General features: G+C 44.6%; 1 protein-coding gene across 5 annotated transcripts; it reads left to right on the top strand.

The window, feature by feature from the left end:
- Positions 1 to 2207: 2207 nt before the first annotated feature.
- On the top strand, positions 2208 to 12892 carry LOC131910701 (pyrethroid hydrolase Ces2e-like). Of its 5 annotated transcripts, XM_059262589.1 has the most exons (13): positions 2208 to 2280; positions 3924 to 3935; positions 4323 to 4527; positions 5224 to 5362; positions 8183 to 8316; positions 8402 to 8660; positions 9409 to 9507; positions 9786 to 9926; positions 10036 to 10116; positions 10345 to 10489; positions 10917 to 11054; positions 11818 to 11890; positions 12327 to 12892. In XM_059262589.1, exons 1-13 carry the CDS (start codon positions 2208 to 2210, stop codon positions 12511 to 12513), a joined length of 1686 nt encoding a protein of 561 aa, XP_059118572.1. In that variant the 3' UTR covers positions 12514 to 12892. The 5 variants fall into 5 exon arrangements, with proteins under 5 accessions (XP_059118572.1, XP_059118573.1, XP_059118574.1 ...); XM_059262590.1 differs by lacking the exon at positions 3924 to 3935; XM_059262591.1 differs by lacking the exon at positions 3924 to 3935 and having other exon boundaries at positions 9786 to 9953; positions 10063 to 10116.
- Positions 12893 to 19033: the final 6141 nt, after the last annotated feature.

Here is a 19033-nt window from a genome sequence, read left to right as displayed (position 1 = left end):
AGGAAGCCACCCAAGCAGGACAATAGCCACCTCTGACTGAGCTACTGGGTGGAGCCCCTCCTACCAGAGATCATGTCATAACAAGCTGGACTTACTGTATTAACTAGAGCATTAACCTTGACTAAGGATCTATTAGTAAATATCTATACAGACGACAAACACATCTTTCATATCATGCATCCCCACATGGAAGGAGAGGAGTCCTAACTACCAAGGACTAATTTAAAATTAGTAACACCTTGATTTTTTTTTTTTTTGAGACAGGTTCCATTGTGTATCCCTGGTTGTCCTGGAACTTGCTCTGTAGATTAGACTGGCCTCAAATTCACAAAAAGCTGTCTACATCTGCCTCCCAAGTACTGGGATTAAAGGTGTGTGCCACCACCACCCGGCTTTTTAAATTGTTGCAGGCTACCTTTTTTCCCCAGTGGGCAGATGTCCTCCATTGCCAAGGGCACCAAGAATTTAATTTTGTCATTATTAGCCTGGGAAATCCTAAGGTTGGCAGGGAGACTAAATTCCCAGCCCTAAGCCGCTCTTTGATCCTTCTTGCTTTAACTATTTACCCTCCTCCTTTCTCATCTGAGGAAAAAGAAAAATTATCCAAAGGGGAGCAACCTCATATCAAGGTTTATTAAGGGTGGAAAAATAATTTTACCTGAAAAAAACTTACCATTTTAACCCTCCATAACCAATTCCATATGAGATACTGCCCCTAATTTCCTCTCACAATTAATTGAAGATTTGTCCCTTATCAGAAATCTCCATGAGGTTACCCAGTCCTGCCTGACATGCCCCAAGGACATCAGGGCATTGCGTTTCTCAACCCATTGAGCCAGAGGTAAGTCTGACCCGGACTCGGGGGGAGGCTCTATTTTACCCTCAAGCCACCCATAAAAAAGACTAAATATTTACTGGTTATGGTAGAGACATTGTTGAAATGGGTAAAGGCTTTTCCATGAATATGTAAAGGGGCTGATTTGCTGACTAACTGAAGCCAAATCTGGGTGCCTATGTCTTCACCAGCCTATCTGTATGTGTTGTCTATCTGTAAACCTGTATGCCTACTTCTTAAGTCCCATGTGTGCCAGCATCTGCCTGGTGGCTCATGTCCTGATGAATAAAGTAGGTCACACCTGCTTTAAAAAAAAATGAATGAGGGGGGGGGGGTGGTAGGAAGGGAAGAAGTGAAAAAGAGAGAGAGTGTGAAAATAAAATTGGGGCTGGAGAGATGGCTCAGTAATTAATAGCACTTGCTGCTCTTACAGAGGACCTGAGTCCCATTCAACTACATGGCAGCTCATAACCATAACTCTAGCTCCGGGGGATCCAACACTTTTTGAGCACCAGGAACACACAAAGTGCATGTACATACATGTTGGTAAAACCTTACACATAAAATTTAAAAATTAAAATGAAAACACTTAAAAATGGGAAGTAGAATATTGGAAGGGAAGGGGATCATTGATGAGAGTTGGAAGAAGACAGGAGAGGATATCTGGGGGTGAGTGTGATTAAAAGCATTACATAAATGTATAAAGTGTCATAATAAAACATTATTGTATAATAAAAACACAATACATGGCCACAGTTGCACAGCATGGCTTCACAGGGAGGGGTATGTGTGGACTTCAGATCCCCACTGTAAGGAGGAGGGAAGTGAATGCAGACTCCAGAAAGCAAGAAGCTTTGGAGAAAAGGGTGTGCTGAGCCCACCCTGTGCTTGCTCATGCTCTTCCTTTAGCGAGAGGACAATTCTCTGTATTCATTCCACTCATCTGTGGGAAGCTCACAGTACACACCTTAGGAAAGCAACCATGACTTCCACAACTTTCTGTTCCTTGATCTCTGCCCAACGCCCACACTGGGCCTGTGACTCCAACAATAGTAAACATGTGACTCCAGGTTTGAGTTGAGGGTTACTGGTATCCAGAGGAAACAGCTTCTGAAGGCATGTTGTGCCTTGCAATGAGGCCAAAAAAGGAATGCACACAGCAGAAGAAGCTTTGCTCCACCCGCTGAGCACTGGCTCCTATGAATTCTGCCTCATCATCACAGCTCTCCTGCAACTTTGACCTGCCCACCAAGTTCCCGCCTATCCCTCTTTGGGTCCAAATATCTGTCTGGGCGAGGCCCACATGTTCTGCTTTCTGCTATGACACACAGTGCATCCCACAGTAGCACAGACTCAGGCCTGAGAGCTGGTCATGCCGTTGGACACACTTCCTGGTTGGCTAAACGCTGTGGCCTGTGGGCTTCTGTTTCTTCTCCAAGTGCATGGTGAGACTCCCTACATGGGTGGTGGGGACCAGAGTTGCCAGTTTTGTCAGAGTCGGAGGCTGCGACTGTGGCAGGGAAGGCAGCAAGGAGGGAGGAGCAGGTAGAGATGACAGAGTGGGAAAGGGACCCCTGTAGCACTGGGAGTCAGTGATGCCTGAGGACACTCAATAGTAAGGAGAGGGGCTCTGACGAGCACTGAGCCTGAAAGTCAGTGCAGAGGGTTGGGGACAAAGGGGCAGATGGGGCATGTCCCCCTTCTGTGTGTGGCTGTGCCTGTGACTGTAGCTGCTACTGACCCATGGAATAATTAAATTAACTATACCTTCCTGCTGTCATTGAGTTCCAAACATGTTACTCGCTTGAACAGAGAAGCAGCCTAGTATACTGGGGAAGTTTCCTGGTCCTCAGTCATACAGTGCTCCTACCCTACAACAGTTGCCCAACTGAGAGGCCTGGTTTCCCTTCCCCATTTTATGACTTTTGGAAAAGGCACAACTTGGCTTCCAGGGCAAAGGGCATGTACTCTGGGCCTGCCAGAAAGTCTCCCGGCTTATAAAAAAGGTGAGCCAATAAGGTACTGTGCCCAGGGTCTGTTTGCAGCCCTGAGGCCTGTTATCCAAAGGTATTCAAGCCTGAGCCATGCTGACTTCCTGCCAAGCCTCCTCAATCAACCCTAAGGAGGCCATATTGACTTCACACTGTGACTCTTGCCTGCTGTTGTCCAGGTTCTGAGATGTCACCAAGACGTTCTAGACAGGAAGATCTGCCCAACTCACTCTTGGCTTATTTGAACATTCTTGTTTGGATCCTGGGAAGAGAATCACTGATAACTATAAGAGAGCACAGAGTTGTGTCCCATCCAGGCCAGGCTCATTCATGGGGACATCAAGATAAGATAGGTGTGAGCTGGTGTAAAGGCACACACCTGTAAATGGCATTCTAGACAAGGTAGAGAAGGCTTTTCAGCTGCAAGCCAGCCTGGGCTACATAGTAAGAACCTGTCTGGGGGGCGGTGTTAAATGTAGAATTGTGTTAAGAACAGAATATCACAATTTCAGCATCATTACTAATCAGGGGAGGGAGTATATCTGGAAATAAATTTGGACAGCAATTCCTACCATAGCAAAATCGGAAATTTAAAATATCACATAAATGGTCAGATGGTCATCCAATCAATGGTGACTTTTGGGTTTTAAATAGGTATAGATGACATTTGCTGAGGTTTAATTACAAGGTAATTTTCTACTAATTTTTTTTTTTACTTTTTATGAACCCCATTTTTGCACCTGTGGCTGTTATAATGACACAGTGATTCCTAAAAAGGCTACACATGTAATTAGAGATGTGTTATCATTTCCCCACATGCCATTCAAAATCAGAATCTCTGCTTAATAAACTCCAATTGTTTCATTTAAAAATAAAAAAGGAAAATATATGCATAGATTTTTGTTATTTTTTTTTTTTACATATTGGTCACAAACTGCCCCTTTCTGGGCTGTGTTTTTCTGCCTGCTGATTGAAAGTACACTTCACTCCAACACATGGGATTCTGTGGAGAGCTTCTCTTGGTGGGTGAAGCATCCTGGATGTAGCCTCACTCTTATCAAACCCATTTCAATAAGTTTTGTCTGTTGCTGTATCAGTGGCAGGTATTAGTGGTCCATGTACTCAGTGAGCTATATGGACAGATAGGTCATGTGGCATGGTATCCTGTAGACAACATGCTGCCAGCGATAAGGGTGAGCCTTTGACCCTGGAAAGATGTTGGCAAATTGCCCTCTGGTCCCTGATAGTGACTGCTGCCTTGGTACCACACAAGGAGCACAAACATGCAATCCGTGTTTATCAGGTGTGGGAGATTCTCACTTTTTTATGGAAACAGGGCAGGTCTGCCAAATTCTGCCACAACTGGAACATGATGCTGTGGAGACAAGTGGCCAGGGAGATGGGTCCTTGGAAAAGTCTGAGTTGAGGATAACAAGAAAGTAGCAACATCCATGGTATTGGCCAAACCCAACTTTGATATCATGTGTCACTTACAGGTGAAAAGTCAGCCATCCCCATCAGGACTACCCACACAGGACAGGTGCAGGGCAGTCTTGTCCACTTGAATGACACCACAGAGGATGTCTACACCTTCCTGGGAATCCCCTTTGCAAAGCCACCTCTAGGAAAGCTGAGATTTTCACCCCCTGAGTCTCCTGAACCATGGAGTGGTGTGAGGGATGGGACTACCTACCCAGCCAGGTAAGTTCTCCTGAGACCCAGGAAACTTTGGGCCCTGGAGCAGGCAGGGGCTCAGAGCTTTGAGGCAGGCTGCAGTGCTTTCTTCACCTCAGCCCTTCAGCTGCATTCTCTCTGTGATGGGGATATGCTGCAGATGCCAGAGAAAGGCCAAAGTGATGACCGTTTCTTAGCAAAATCACACTCCACAATCACTATGCCAACCTATAAGTGGCCAGGTACCATTGGCCAAGAAACAAGTATATGTCTTCCAACTGGAGATTTGACAAGGGAAGACAGTTCCTTCAGAGTCTGGATATGAGACAAAGGATGTTCCACCACCTTGTTTATTAATACAACACCTGTATGGGTACAGCACCCTAATACTCAGGCCTCAGAGAGTACAAAGAGAATTGGTGTCATTACACACACCAATAGTTTTCACAGAAACTAAAGGAAATATCAACATCCCATCATCAGGAAGAGTGGGATCCAAGGATCCCACCCATCTGGCAGCCTCAGTGGAAGTTTGAGCTCCATACCAGTTGTCCCAAAGCCTGTGATCTTTACCTTAATTGGAGGAAATTTTGGAATATGATCTCATGTTATCAGGACATCATGGGGCCAGAGAGCGGGGTTTGGGGGACTGAGAGCAAATAGATACTAATGGTCTGTTTTTAACTACTGCACATCTCTTAAAATAACTGCCATTGTCCCCAGGTGTCTACAAAATTCTGAAACAGTGAATGTAGAGAGTCAGGGGATGAATTCGAGCATGGCTCCCATCTCTACATCTGAAGACTGCCTGTATCTCAACATCTACACACCAGCTCATGCCAATGAGGGCTCTAACCTACCTGTGAGTGGCAGGCCATGCTCAGCTCAGGGGTGGACATTTCTTCAGGATTATTAGAAGGGGCAAAATCAATATGAGTCCCATCAGAGTAGACCCTGATGAGAAACCCTCCCTACCGGGTGTCCAGGAAGGCCTTCTCTGCCATGATACACAATTAAACCCTGGGTATGGGACACAGAGACCTGGAGACTCTGAGAAGCTAGTGGTTGGGGCTCCTTGATCAACTCAGGTTTCACATTACCTACTGGAGGCCTGAGAGCTAAATACTGAGGTCATGCAAATTTATTGCCATGGACTATCCATTATGCCAATGATTTTTTTTTTCTTGTTTTGAGGGTCTTTCTATATAGCCCTGGCTGGCCTGGAACTCACTATGTAGACAAGGCTGGCTTCAAACTCACAGAGATCTTTGACCTCTGCCTCCAGAGGTCTGCTAATTTTTTTATTGAAAATAGATCCTCTCTCATACATTAACTCTTGGAAAGTCTGGTATAATTCTGTGATTAAAAAAAAAAATCTATCTGGCCCTGGGCTTCTTTTAGTTGAGAAACTTTTAATGACTGCTTCTATTTCACTAGGTGTTATAGGTCCATTTAAATTGTTTTTCTGATCTTGATTTAACTTTGGTAAGTGATACCTATTGAAAAAATTATCCATTTCTTTTAGATTTCACAATTTAGTGGAGTACAGGTTTTTAAAGTATGTCCTTATAATTCTCTGGATTTCCTTGGAGTCTGTTGTTATGTCCCCATTTTGCTTCTGATTTTATTAATTTGGATATTCTCTCTCCTTCTTTTAGCTAGTTTGGATAAGGGTTTGTCTATCTTGTTGATTTTCTCAAAGAACAACTCTTTGATTCTTTGTATTGTTCTCTTTGTTTCTATTTTGTTGATTTCAGTAGTTTGGTAATTTCCTCATCTACCACTCTTGGGTGTGCTTGCTTCTTTTTGTTCTAGAGCTCTCAGGTGTGCTGTTAAGTTGCTAGTATGAGATCTCTGCAATTTTTTATTATTATTAGGAAATTTTCTATTCATTTTTTCATACCAACACAGATCCCCCTTCCCTTCCTCCTCCTACTCCCCAGCCTTCCCCCACAACCAAACCCCCCACTCCCACCTCCTCCAAGGCAAGGCCTCCCATGGGGAGTCAGCAAAGCCTGATACACTCAACTGAGGCAGGTCCAAGTCCCTCCCCATGGACCAAGGCTGTGTAAGGTGTCCCAGCATAGGCAGTGGGCTCCAAAAAGCCCACTCATGCACTAGGGATGCATGATCCCACTGTCAGGGGGCCCCTTAAGCAGATCAAACTACCGAACTATCTTGCCTATGCAGAGGGCCTAGTCCAGTCCCATGCTCCACAGCTATTGGTCCACAGTTCATGAGTTCTCACTAGTTTCATTTGGTTGTCTCTATACATTTCCCCATCATGGAGATCTCTCCAATTTTCTTATGTAGGCACTTATTGCTGTGAATTTTCCTCTTAGCACCACTTTGATCATGTCTCATAAGTTTGGGTATGCTATGTATTCATTTTCATTGAATTTCAAATGTTTTTTTATTTCTTTCTTTATAACTATCTTCACCCACTTTTCATTCAGTAGACAGTTGTTCAGTTTCCATAAGTTTGTAAGCTTTCTGTTGTTTCTGTTCTTATTGATATCCTGCTTCAATTCATGATTATCTAATAGGATGCAGGGAATTGTTTTAGTTTTCTTATATCAATTGAGACTTGCTTTATGACCAAGTATGTGGTCAATTTTGGAGAAAGTTCTGTGAAGTGCTGAGAATACCTGTTAGGTTCATTTGGTTTATCAAGTCAGTTAGTGCCAGTATTTCTCTGTTTAGTTTTTGTTTGGATAACCTGTCCATTGATGAGAGTGGGGTATTGAAGTCTCCCATTATCGGTGTGTGAGGGTCAAGGTGGTTTAAAGTATAATAGTGCTTCTTTTACTAAAGTGGGTACCCTTGTTTTGGGGCATAGATATTAAGAATTGAAATGTCATCTTGGTGGATTTTTTCTTTCGATGAATATGTAGTATCCTTCCCACCTCTTTTGATTAATTTGTTAGATATTAAAATGCCTACACCACATTGCTTCTTAGGTCTGTTTCCTTGGAATATCTTTTCCCAACCCTTTACCCTGAGGTAACATTGACCCCTGATATTGAGGGGTGTTTCTTGTATGCAGTGGAAGGATGGATCCTGTTTTTGCATCCATTCTGTTATTCTGTGTCTTTTTATTGGAGAATTAAGTCCATTGATATTGAGAGACACCAATGAACAATGACTGTTAATTCCTGTAATTTTGTTGTTGTTGCTGTTGTTGTTGGTAGTGGTGGTGGTGGTGTGAGCTTCCCTTATTTTGGTTTTGTTGGTGTGAGATTATTTATTATTTCCTGTGTTTTCAAGTGTATAGTTAACCTCTTCGGTTTGGATTTTTCCTTCTAGCACCTTCTGTTGGGCTGACTCATACATAGATATTGTTTAAATTTGACTTTGCATTTTCCTGGATTTCTTGAAGTGATTTATTCATTTCCTCTTTAAGGACATCTATCATCTTCATATAGTTAGTTTTAAGGTCTTTTTTCAGCTATGTTGAAATATTCAGAGCCTGCTGTGGTAAGATAGCTGGTCTCTGTTGGAGAGAGACTAGCAAGTGTAATGATGGTACTGGGGCCCTGTCATGGTCCAGGTGAGGATGTCCTGAGGAGCTTTATCTGTGTGTCTAAGTACACTAAGGCAAAGCATTCAGTAAAATAGAAGACACCCTAGGTGGAGCTTGAGCTGGGTTGGAACCTCCTAGCATCTGACTTGATTTCCACAGGTGATGGTATGGATCCATGGTGGTGCATTGGTTATGGGCATGGCTTCCATTCATGATGGATCCATGCTGGCAGCCATTGAGGATGTGGTAGTGGTCACTGTCCAGTATCGCCTGGGTATCCTGGGCTTCTTCAGGTGAGTCTGGGACTAGCCTGTACTGTGCAGTAGGGTATGAACAGAAATAAGACAGCCCTGTGATTCCTTCTCTGCCACTTCTCAGCACTGGAGATGAGCATGCCAGAGGCAACTGGGGCTACCTGGACCAAGTGGCTGCCCTGCACTGGGTCCAGAAGAACATCGCCCACTTTGGAGGCAATCCTGACCAGGTCACTATTTTTGGAGAGTCTGCAGGAGGCACAAGTGTGTCTTCACATGTTGTGTCCCCCATGTCCCAAGGACTTTTCCACAGAGCCATCATGGAGAGTGGGGTGGCCCTGATGCCTGACCTTATCTCCAACACCTCTGAGGCAGTCTACACAGTGAGTCACTTCAGCCATCCTATTAATGATCCTGCAACCTCAGCCCCCACCCTCTGATATTCTGGGAGTTTTCTCAGTTGGGAAAACAAGGAGTGTGGGAAATAGCTTCTTTCAGTACTTTCTGAAAGATTCAAGGGTTAAAATCCACTTCTCTCTACTTTATGCAAGCTGGGTGTAATAAGCACGCATAAGTACCTTGTAGCATCCATCATTTTCAGAAACAAACATGTGGAATGAAGATATGCCTCAGTAAGTAAAAGCATAAGGACCTGAGTTCAAATTCCCCAGAAACCACAAAAAGCTGCATATGATAACAAGTTTGTAATCCTAATATTCCAGTGGTGAGAGAGGAGGCAGAGACCAGAGAATCTCTGAAAGTCACAAATAAGATAGACTCTTGTAGGCAAGAAGAGATAATAGAAGATCATTTCTCAAACAAGATGGAAAGTAAGGACTAGCAACCAAATGTTGTCCTCTAATCTTTGCACACAAACCCTGGTATAGGCGCTGCTGAAGTCACATGCACTCATAGACATACACACATAGCTTATTTTTTAAAGTGCTTAGGTAGAATGACACCTCTGGCTGTCACATGTGAGCAACAAGAAAATGGTCATTTCATACTTATTGTAATCCACCAGCACCAAGTGTGATGTGATATTTGGGCACAATGCCTTTCAACTGGAATTGGGAAAACTCTTCTGCTTGCCTGAAAGGATGAATCAAGTCCTGCCTGGTCCCTTTACAGATGGTGGCCAATTCATCTGGTTGTGAGGCTGTGGACTCAGAGACCCTGGTGCACTGTCTGAGAAACAAGAGTGAAGAGGAGATTCTGGCTATTAACAAGGTTGGGAGGATTGTGTGGCTTGGAGGACTTGGTCAAAGGGATGTGGGAGAGTCAGTCCTTACTATTCTAAACAAATTACTTCTGCTCCATGGTTTGGTATACTTTTAATCATGTGTGTAAAATGAAATCCAAGAAATCCTAATATATGAAGAATTTCTGTCATGGGTGGAGGAGCAAACTGAGACAACAAAATGGGGGGGATAATGATTAGGGTTTCTCAGTGGACATCAGAATATGTATGGAATTGACCTTCACCACTGACCTTGGATGTCCCTCAGGTCTTCAAGATGATCCCTGCTGTGGTAGATGGGGAGTTCCTACCCAGGCATCCCCAAGAGTTGTTGGCTTCTGTGGATTTTCACCCTGTTCCCAGCATCATCGGTGTCAACAACGATGAATATGGTTGGCTTCTCCCCATGGTGAGGCACAGTTCCAATTCTCTGAAAGTCTGGAAACTCATAAGGTGAGAAGTGGAAACTTGATCCATATCCATCCTACCTTACACTTAAAACTTCCTCTGTCTCCCAGATCCTAGGCTCTGATCAAACAATAAAGGATATAACCAGAGAGACCCTGCAGGCTGTTCTGAAGAGCACAGCAACACAAATGGTGAGACCCCTTGAGTACTCCAATAGAAAGGACCCCTATATATCCTTCTCAGACAGCATGCCTAGAGATAAAGGTTTGTGTATGTGTGGCTTGGGGTGAGCTCACCCCAGGACTTATATCTTTCTCTCTATACCCTATCTTATCCCTGGCCACATTCTTCACACTGAGGCTGCTTCCTGTCAAAACAAGAGCCTGTCTAACCTCACTCTTGCTGACCCCCTGGTGTAGATGCTGCCTCCCGAATGTAGTGACCTGCTAATGGAAGAGTACATGGGGGACACTGAAGACACCCAGACCCTCCAAATACAGTTCAAAGAAATGATGGGGGACTTCTTGTTCATTATCCCTGCACTCCAAGTAGCAAATTTTCAGCGTGAGTACATCTGTAATGAGGCCAAGTTTGGGGAAGCTCAGAGCCATGGGTCCCAGATGAATTTTATAGCGTCTAGTCCCCTCCCATGTCTGGGTCATGTCTCTGGTACCAAACACTTGAGGACCGTTACATCAGTATTTCTTCATTCTAGTATAAGAGAGTGGAGTGACATCTTATCCAGATATAGATAAGGAAAGAGGTTGCTAATACTCTATTGATTTGCCAAAACTACTCAGCTGGGAAGGCCATGGTCACTCTTCAGCCAAAGTCACTGTTCACTTTCCCATAACTAGTGCTCCAGCCTGGAGCCACTCACTTGACAATTATAACACCAGATAACTTTATACCAACATATCTTATCACCAAGGGTTAGGCAGGAAAGCTCCAAGTGAGAGAATACTATGTCACCATGTGTCCTCACTTCTAGGTTCCCACACCCCTGTCTACTTTTATGAGTTCTGTCATGAGGTCAACTTCTTCAAAGATGTCAGGCCACCCCACGTGAAAGCTGACCATGGTGATGAGGTTCCCTTTGTCTTTGGGTCCTTCTACTGGGGTGTGAAACGTGAGTTTTTCTTGTTTTCCATGAGCTGGATGGGGCCCCAGGTTGGTACCTGATGGGCAACTGAGCTCCCAGTCCAGTTGAGAAAATCAAGGGTCTGGGAGAGGATATGATCAAAGGATATGATCAAAAAGCTACACCCAGATTAGAATCTGAACCCTTCAAGTATAATCTATTGTCTTAGTTACTTTTCCATTGCTGTGATGAGACAACGACCAAGTCAGTTTAAAGAAGAAAGAATTTATTGGGACTTACAGTTTCAAAGAGTTAGAGTCCATGACCATCATGGATAGGAGAATAGCAGCATGCAGGCAGACATGACATTGGAACAGTAGCTAAATAAAAACCTACATCCTGATCTACAAGCACAAGGCAGAGAGAGAGCTAACTGGAATAGACAGAACTTTTAAACCTCAAAGCCACCTTCTAGTGATACACCTCCTCCAACAAGGCCATATCTCCTAATTCTTCCCAAACAGTTCCACTAACTGGGGACCAAGCATTAAAATATAGAAGTCTATAGGAGTCATATCATTTGAGCCACCACACTATGCTAGATGGAATGAGGACACACTGGAGCAGAACTGAACCTGGAGGCATGCAATTAGAGGTGTGGGTGGCTCTTGGATCCTGGATGGTGAAGGGGGAAGGGAAAGAGAACTAGAGTTCAAGGTCAGGCTGAAGGAAGGATGGTGATTGTAGAGCATAAGTAGGCAGCTGCATCAGGTGTTTGGGACCTGGACCTCTGTCTTCCTCATGGCTACAGTTGACCTTACTGAGGAGGAGGAGCTGCTGAGCAGGAGGATGATGAAGTACTGGGCCAACTTTGCACGACATGGGTGAGAGTATGCCCCTCCCTCAACCTCCTCAGTGGGTAGGTCCCTATCTAGGGGTGGGTCCCTATCTAGGACTCCAAATTGTGGTTGATGACTTCATTAGTATGCATGGATAACTCATCACATAATAGAGTTCTCCTCACCCCAGGGCACACTTAGATACATTGTACATACTGGTTACTGGTCATACTGCAGTGACCTGGCAGGTGCTATGGTATTGTTCTTTATACTTTGTCTCTGAGAGGGAGACATGAAATTGGCCAGATAATCTTGCCCCACATGGAGCAGACACTAGTAGGTGACACTTGTATCCCTATACCAGAACATGTGCCCCCATCAGCCTCCTCAACCATTGGCCCAATTGGTCCACTGCCCTGACACAAATTGGGGTATAATAAGAGTAACCTACACCCTTACCTGCTGGGTGATATATTTACAGGAACCCCAACAGCAAGGATCTACCCTACTGGCCTGTGTTTGACCATGATGAGCAGTACCTGCAGCTGGACATTCAGCCTACTGTGGGACAAGCCCTGAAGGCCAGAAGGCTGCAGTTCTGGACCAAGACTCTGCCCCAGAAGATCCAGGAGCTAAAGGGGTCTCAGGAGAATCACAAAGAGTTGTAGTACCCTGTGAGAGAAATGGTGTAGAGGGTTGAGTATACATGGAGTCAGCCTAACATTCTTAGAAATGCTAGAATTCTTAGAAATCCTGGTTAGAATCTAACAGTCTTGTAACCATCCCTTACCTCTACAGCCATCCATTTGGCCAACATGTATGACAAACCCTTAGTGTATCACTTACTACTCAACATGCTGGGACACCTTTTATGAGACCCACTCAGTAAATGCTCCCATGACTATGTAGATGTGTGATCCCCTAAGTGTCCCAATCTTCTTTCACAGTCTACTGGGACCAGGCTCCTTCCTTCCTTTCTTCATCTGCTCTCATGCTCTCCTCTTCTCCAAGCCCCAGACTTTCTTCAAATGGAACAGATGCTTTGGAAACAGTGACTCTATGGAAGTGGGCTATGTCAAAATCCTACCTTCTCTCAGCAAGTCTCATGGCTTTCTTATTTGTAAGTAGCTAATAAAGAAACCTAATAACCGGTAGTCCTATTGTTTTCATGTGTTCAGTCAGGCTGTGGTTCCAAAAGTTCACAGATTGCAAGCTGAGCTCTGTAGTAGGTATCTGTGGCCCCTGCTATTCAGAGACCTAGACAGAAAGATTACATGATTCCAGCAGTTTCAAGTCAGCCTCAGCAACACAGTAAGACTAACATCTCTAAACAAATTATGATCTGGATAACATACAAATAGCAAAAGTTTGTATACATGTTTATAAAGCAAGAAATCCAAGGTCAAATGCCATCAGATTCGCCGTGTGGTGAGAGTTAGGTCTCTGGCTCAAAAGATTTCACATTGCACCCTCACTGAATAGAATGAGCAAACATTGACACTCTTGGATCTTCCCAGAGTCACAACTCTTAATAGCGTTGGATTAGATATTAGATTCCAGCAAAAAAATTTGATCCCATGGCTTTCAGACCACAGCTCATAGAGGTGTCTGACATCAGCCACAAAGGACGCCAAGTGATGAAAAAAATCCCTACATATTGTCCCTGTATATGAAATTTTACTAATACCTGCAGAAGCAGAACTAGGCATGTTTATGAGACTTTCAATCTGGGTCAGGAGTTAGGGAATTGGCCAGAAATACATGGGTTTCTCAGTGCCCCATTTTCTGAAGTTTACTCTTCAGATCAGGAGTTCTACAGACAGTATGCAGCCCGCGCTTGCTTGAGTCTACTGCCTCTGTGAAAATGTTTGTCTAGGGGGTGTGTTCTGGAAATGGGATGATGTCAGAAGAGATTCCTGTCCCTGGCACCCTGAGCAAGCTTCTCCTTGTATGGAAGTATCTTCCTGCCCTTCATGAATCCTCCCTGAAGCCTCTTGACTCCTTGGTCATCCCATAATATTCTTGATAATCCACATGATTGATTTCCTTAAATGTTTCAACCCCAGCAGTACAAAGTCTCTTGCACTTTGCCATTAACAAAGGTGCCAAATTCTACTCTATCTGTACTTTTGCTCCTCTAAAGCACTTTCTCTGACATTAAGGGGTAGTGTCTTGTGTCCTGTAGGCCCCAGGACCTCCCCCATTCCTCTACCTCTCACCATCTTGCTGTACTTGGACCAGTTTTCTCAGAGCAAAGTTCCCCTTTCCCAACCACTGCACTGAATATAAATCCTAATGCACTATGACCTTTGGGTTGAAAATGAAGATTTCTGTGTTGCCTACCCAGAACACCAGGGAATAGATGAGGTTAATGTTGAGCAGGAGGATACTCTCACTGGGGTCTTACTGCATTGTTGAGCCCCTGGTGAGACCAGCAGTTGGCTGCACCCGCCAGGCACTCAGGTTGGGGCTTCAACCCTGAAGGCTTTCATCGCTGAAAGATTGGTGTCTGCTGACAACCACTTGCCCAATGCAGCTGAAGACTTTCCTAGTTACTAGAAAAAAAATCAGAGGCAGACAGCCAACAGTGTGCTGACTGGCAGCTCTTGCTGCTTCCCCTGCATCCCCCTCCTCTTTTCAAAGTCCTTTTATACCGTAAGCAAAAACAGGACAGTGTAAACCAATCTTTGGGCCCTTCCTGTCGGGTGGGAGCCCTCGTGACCGTTGATCTTGTCCGGAGTCATGGGACCTTTGCACCACTTACACTCTCAGACACTCTCCTTTCCCTGGTGATAAACTGTAACTTTCACCCTCACTCAGTGTCTGTGGGGTTTCATTTTGTCACATTTGTGAGACATGAACCAGCATTGGCCTCTGGTGTCAGGAGCTTGTGTGACTGATTGTCCAGCATTTTTGCCCCAACAGCAAGCCTGCAAAGTGTTTCGATGAGACTGCTGCAGTGAAGGGAAGACTGAGTCTCACTACTGTAAACCCACTACCACGTGGCTTTCATTTCTCTGAATACACAGGATATTTTACCAACAGCAATCTCAGGGTGCTTTTTAGACTTTTAGTAGTTACTATGGTTTGAATTAAAATGTGACCCACTCATGTTTTGAGTGCCTGGCCCATAGCTAGAGGACTACTATATTGAAGGCTGTGGATCCTTTAGGAGGTAGGGCCTAACTGGAAGAATTACTAGGGGTAGGTGTGCACCTATATTGTATTGCAGATATTTGCCTGGACTTTTAGTTTACTTGTATTATTATTGTTGTTATTATTATTACTGCTATTATTTGCTCATTTGGATTTTGTTGGTTGATACACAATGTTCCTGTATAACCCATGCTATAATCAAACTCAGGATCCACCTGCCTCAACCTCCCATGTTCTGGAACTACTTATGTTAGTCAACATACCTGCTCTCTCTAAATATCTTTTTTTTTTCATTTTATTCTCTCTCTCTCTCTCTTTCTCTCTCTCTCTCTCTGTGTGTGTGTGTGTGTGTGTGCCTGTGGGGGGGGGCACATACACACATGCACAAACACACATGCACATTGTGCACACATGCCATGCTGCACAGGTGGAGGGCAGAAGAAAACTTTTGAAAGCCAGTTCTCCCCTCCAACCATGTGGATTCCAGGGATCAAACTCAGCTCATCAATCTCAGTGGCAGGCGTCCTCACTCACTGAGCCATCTCACTAGCCCTCTCCTTAGACTCTTCTTTTTCTTTTCTTTTTCCGAGACAGGATTTCATTGGAGCCTGTCCTGGAACTCACTCTGTAGACATGCTGGCCTCGAACTCACAGAGATCTGCCTGTCTCCGCCTTCCAAGTGATGGGATTAAAGGAGTGTGCCACCGCTGCCCTCCTTAGACTCTGAACTTCGGCTTCCATCTTCTTTCCCATTTCCATCTCAGTCTTTCTATACTCTGACTCTGTGTGTGTTTCTGTTTCTCTCTCTATTCCTCCAGGTTTCTGTGGCTGTAAGTTTTTCATCACCCTTCCAATATACACAGAAATGCTCTTGAGTTTCTTCTTCATTCAATAATATATTTATGTGTGTGTGTGTGTGTGTGTGTGTGTGTGTGTGTGTGTAGACACACATACAGAAATGTCCATGAGACCAAGGAAGAATCCATATAGATTTTCAGACCATGACTATGAGGATTAAAGGACCTGGGCAGGGAACAAAGTAAATCATGAGTCCAGAAACTAAGGAGGAGTTTTCAGAGTTAAGGGAAATTCATGTTGTAACTTCATGTATTTGCTCTCCAAGTTTCCTTCATCCCATAATAAGTGTGTTCATTCTCTAATGTGGGTCACTGAAGGTGTGTCACTTTAGAGAAGCCCTTCTGTCATCTCCAGTTACAACTTTCAGCTCTGGCCTTTCATCCCCAATGTCGTGTTTGGACCTATGACTGTCATGTCAATAAACTTAGTGACTGCAGGTTTCAGGTGCAGGTCACTGTGTTTAAGAGGCTACTGATACACATAGCACCTTCAGAGGAGGCCAAAAGAAACACAGAAAGTGTGGAGGGGATCGCAGTCCCTGTCTGCTGATTAGGGCTTTCACAAGCCCAGCCTACTCAGTGTTGCTCTCCTGAAACACCCACCTCCCAGGCCCCGCCCAGAGCCCTGCCCACACTCTGCTGGGTCCAAACTCCAGCTCTGGTCCTCGGATGCCTTCTGGTAAAGATTGACCTGCCCTACAGGATTCAGACACACTCCTGTGCACCAACCATGGGACTGGAACGAATTCCCGATCGGCTGACCACCATGGCCTATGGGCTCCTGCTTCTCCTCCAGGTTCAGGGTGAGGCTCTCGTGGGAGTGACAGGGAACCATGTCAGAGCTGCCAAATTGTGCAGAGGCAGAGTGGAGACTAAGGGAGGAAATGGGCAAGGAGTGGCTGAAATGGTGGAGTTCATTGCTCAGGAACCCTGCACTTGTATGATGCTCCCCAAGAGTCAGAGTGGGCCCCCTAAGCCATAGAGCAGAGAGGATGCCTAAGGATGCCCAACTTCAAGGAAGGAGCTGAGAATGAGGGGGGTTTGAGAAATGGCAAATGGACAGGGCCAGACAGCAAGCAGCCTCTAGATGGGGAGTCATGACATTGCCTCCTGGGTTTGGGACTGGAGCTCGAGCTATGCACGTATACTAAACAACATGACGATACCCTCCACGGCCATTAGACTCTGGTGTATCATTTCCCTGGCCAGAGGGGTAGCATGGCTTTCTCAGAGATATTCAAGTGAAACTTCTTACCCTTGAGGATACAGGAGCTCAATATCCTGTACCTAAAATTGGCTCTGAAAGGACCCAGGGTACTTTTTACATCGTATGTCTGGCCTAGCCTGAGGCGGCAGTGAGACTTGGCTTCCAAGGGAAAGGTGATAGCACTCTGGGCCTGCCAAGTAGTTTCCACCTTATTTGGAGTTAAATGGGCAGAATTTCTGAACATGTCCCTCAGTCTTCATCCTCTCCCCTCAAGGGCCCCTCCTGAAGGCCCTAATTCATACCACTCTTTTCCAGTTTTCCAATTTCCACACACCTATTCTTCGTGCCTTACCTCAATGGCCTTTCTCCCACACTTGATTTGACATTGCTCTCACAAGTCACCAGGACCTTCCAGGCAAGAGATCTGCCTACCCTCTTTAATGGCTCCCATTTTTAATAGTGCTTGGCTATTTAACCCGTATCAGGAAACATCATTAACAAGTCATAGGAGAGCACAAACGTAGATCCCACCCTCTTCTGTCTCATCCACTCCTGGTTCTTCTACAGGAAACATCAAGGTCCCTGGGTCTTATACACAGGGCTCAGGAGTTTGTCTTAGAATAGATGAAGGCTTTGGCCCTTGATTTCAACCAAAATAATTACAAATTCACTCCATTTCTGGCACCACGATTTAACTCTTCCTAGCAAGGAGATCACTTCACACTACTACGTGTTAGAGCTCCCTAGTACCACCTAATGGAAGGCTTCACTTCAAAAGTAATCAGTTAATGTAACGAATCTAAAATTATGGATATTCTACCATATTCTTGTCCATTGCTATAACAACACAACATGAGGCCTCAGTAGCTGGTAACTGAAGTGAAATCACATGGACAGAGATCTCGTTCCACATGAACATGTGACAGAAAAGGGGAGTGTGCCTTCTGGCTTGGACATCTTAGTAGATTGGATAGTTGTGCCAAAATACCTGAAGCCACATAATGGTCAAAGGAAGTGGTTTTGTTCAGCTCAAAATTTAGAATTTGAAAATTAACAATCAGGTTGCTCACTCTAGCGAGGCTCTGTTCAGAGCCTTCTAGCTATGTTACAACATGCCAATGACATTTCACAGTAGATATACATGGGCGAGAGATCACATGGTAAAAGAAGAAGCAATATGCCCTGGGAATGGCCATAGTCACTCTTGTCTGACAGCTCACTCTCACTGCAAGACCTAACCTGTTTCAAAAATCCAACAGTAATCCCTGTATGAGGGCTCCCATGACTCAGTCACCTCCCACTACACCCTACTTCTTAAAGGTTTCACTATTTCAACAGCAGCACCCTATAGTAAGCATCCAGTATATAAATCTTTGGGGGTACAAAACATATACAAATCAGTGCATTCTGTCCTAGCCCCAAGGTTCATGTCCTTCTCACAGTGCAAAGTATGAGCATGTCATGCTTTCAGTCCCAAAGACTTAACTCCTTCGGGCATGATTCCAAAGTCCCAAATCCCATCTGAAATTCAAGGAAAATTCCTTCTAGCTGGGAGCCTTTAAAGTAAAAAACAAGTCTGATTATTTTAATAATTAATGTTGAAACAGGCACAGAGTAATCCTTGTACTGGTTGATTTTTGTCAACCTAACACATTCCTAGACAAATCTGAGAAGAAAGAATCTCAACTGAGAAATCAATTCCAGGAGACTGGCCTGTAGGCAAGTCTGAGGGAGCATTTTCTTGATTAATTATTAGTGTGGGAGGGCCCAGCCCATTGTGAGTAATACCTCCCCTGGGCAGGTGGTCCTTCTTTATATGTAAGAAAGCCATGGAGAACAAAATCAGTAAACGACATTTTTCCACAGCCTCTGCTTCAGTTCCTGCCTTGAGTTCCTGCCTTGTCTTGCCTTCCCTTCAGGACTGTAGTCTGTAAGATGAGATAAACCCTTTCCTCCTCTAAGTTCCCT

Source organism: Peromyscus eremicus, chromosome 5, assembly GCF_949786415.1.
Source record: "Peromyscus eremicus chromosome 5, PerEre_H2_v1, whole genome shotgun sequence".
In the NCBI taxonomy this organism is placed as follows: domain Eukaryota; kingdom Metazoa; phylum Chordata; class Mammalia; order Rodentia; family Cricetidae; genus Peromyscus; species Peromyscus eremicus.
Note: the sequence above shows the minus strand (reverse complement) of the source record. Positions and strands in the feature narration are given on the sequence as shown.

Bases quoted from the DNA above. Each gene is read 5' to 3' on its own strand.
- LOC131910701 (XM_059262589.1), top strand. From the start codon at position 2,208: ATGCCGTTGGACACACTTCCTGGTTGGCTAAACGCTGTGGCCTGTGGG. The intron at 9,508-9,785 runs GTTGGGAGGATT...GATGTCCCTCAG, and splicing joins AGATTCTGGCTATTAACAAG to GTCTTCAAGATGATCCCTGC. The intron at 11,055-11,817 runs GTGAGTTTTTCT...TCATGGCTACAG, and splicing joins CTTCTACTGGGGTGTGAAAC to TTGACCTTACTGAGGAGGAG.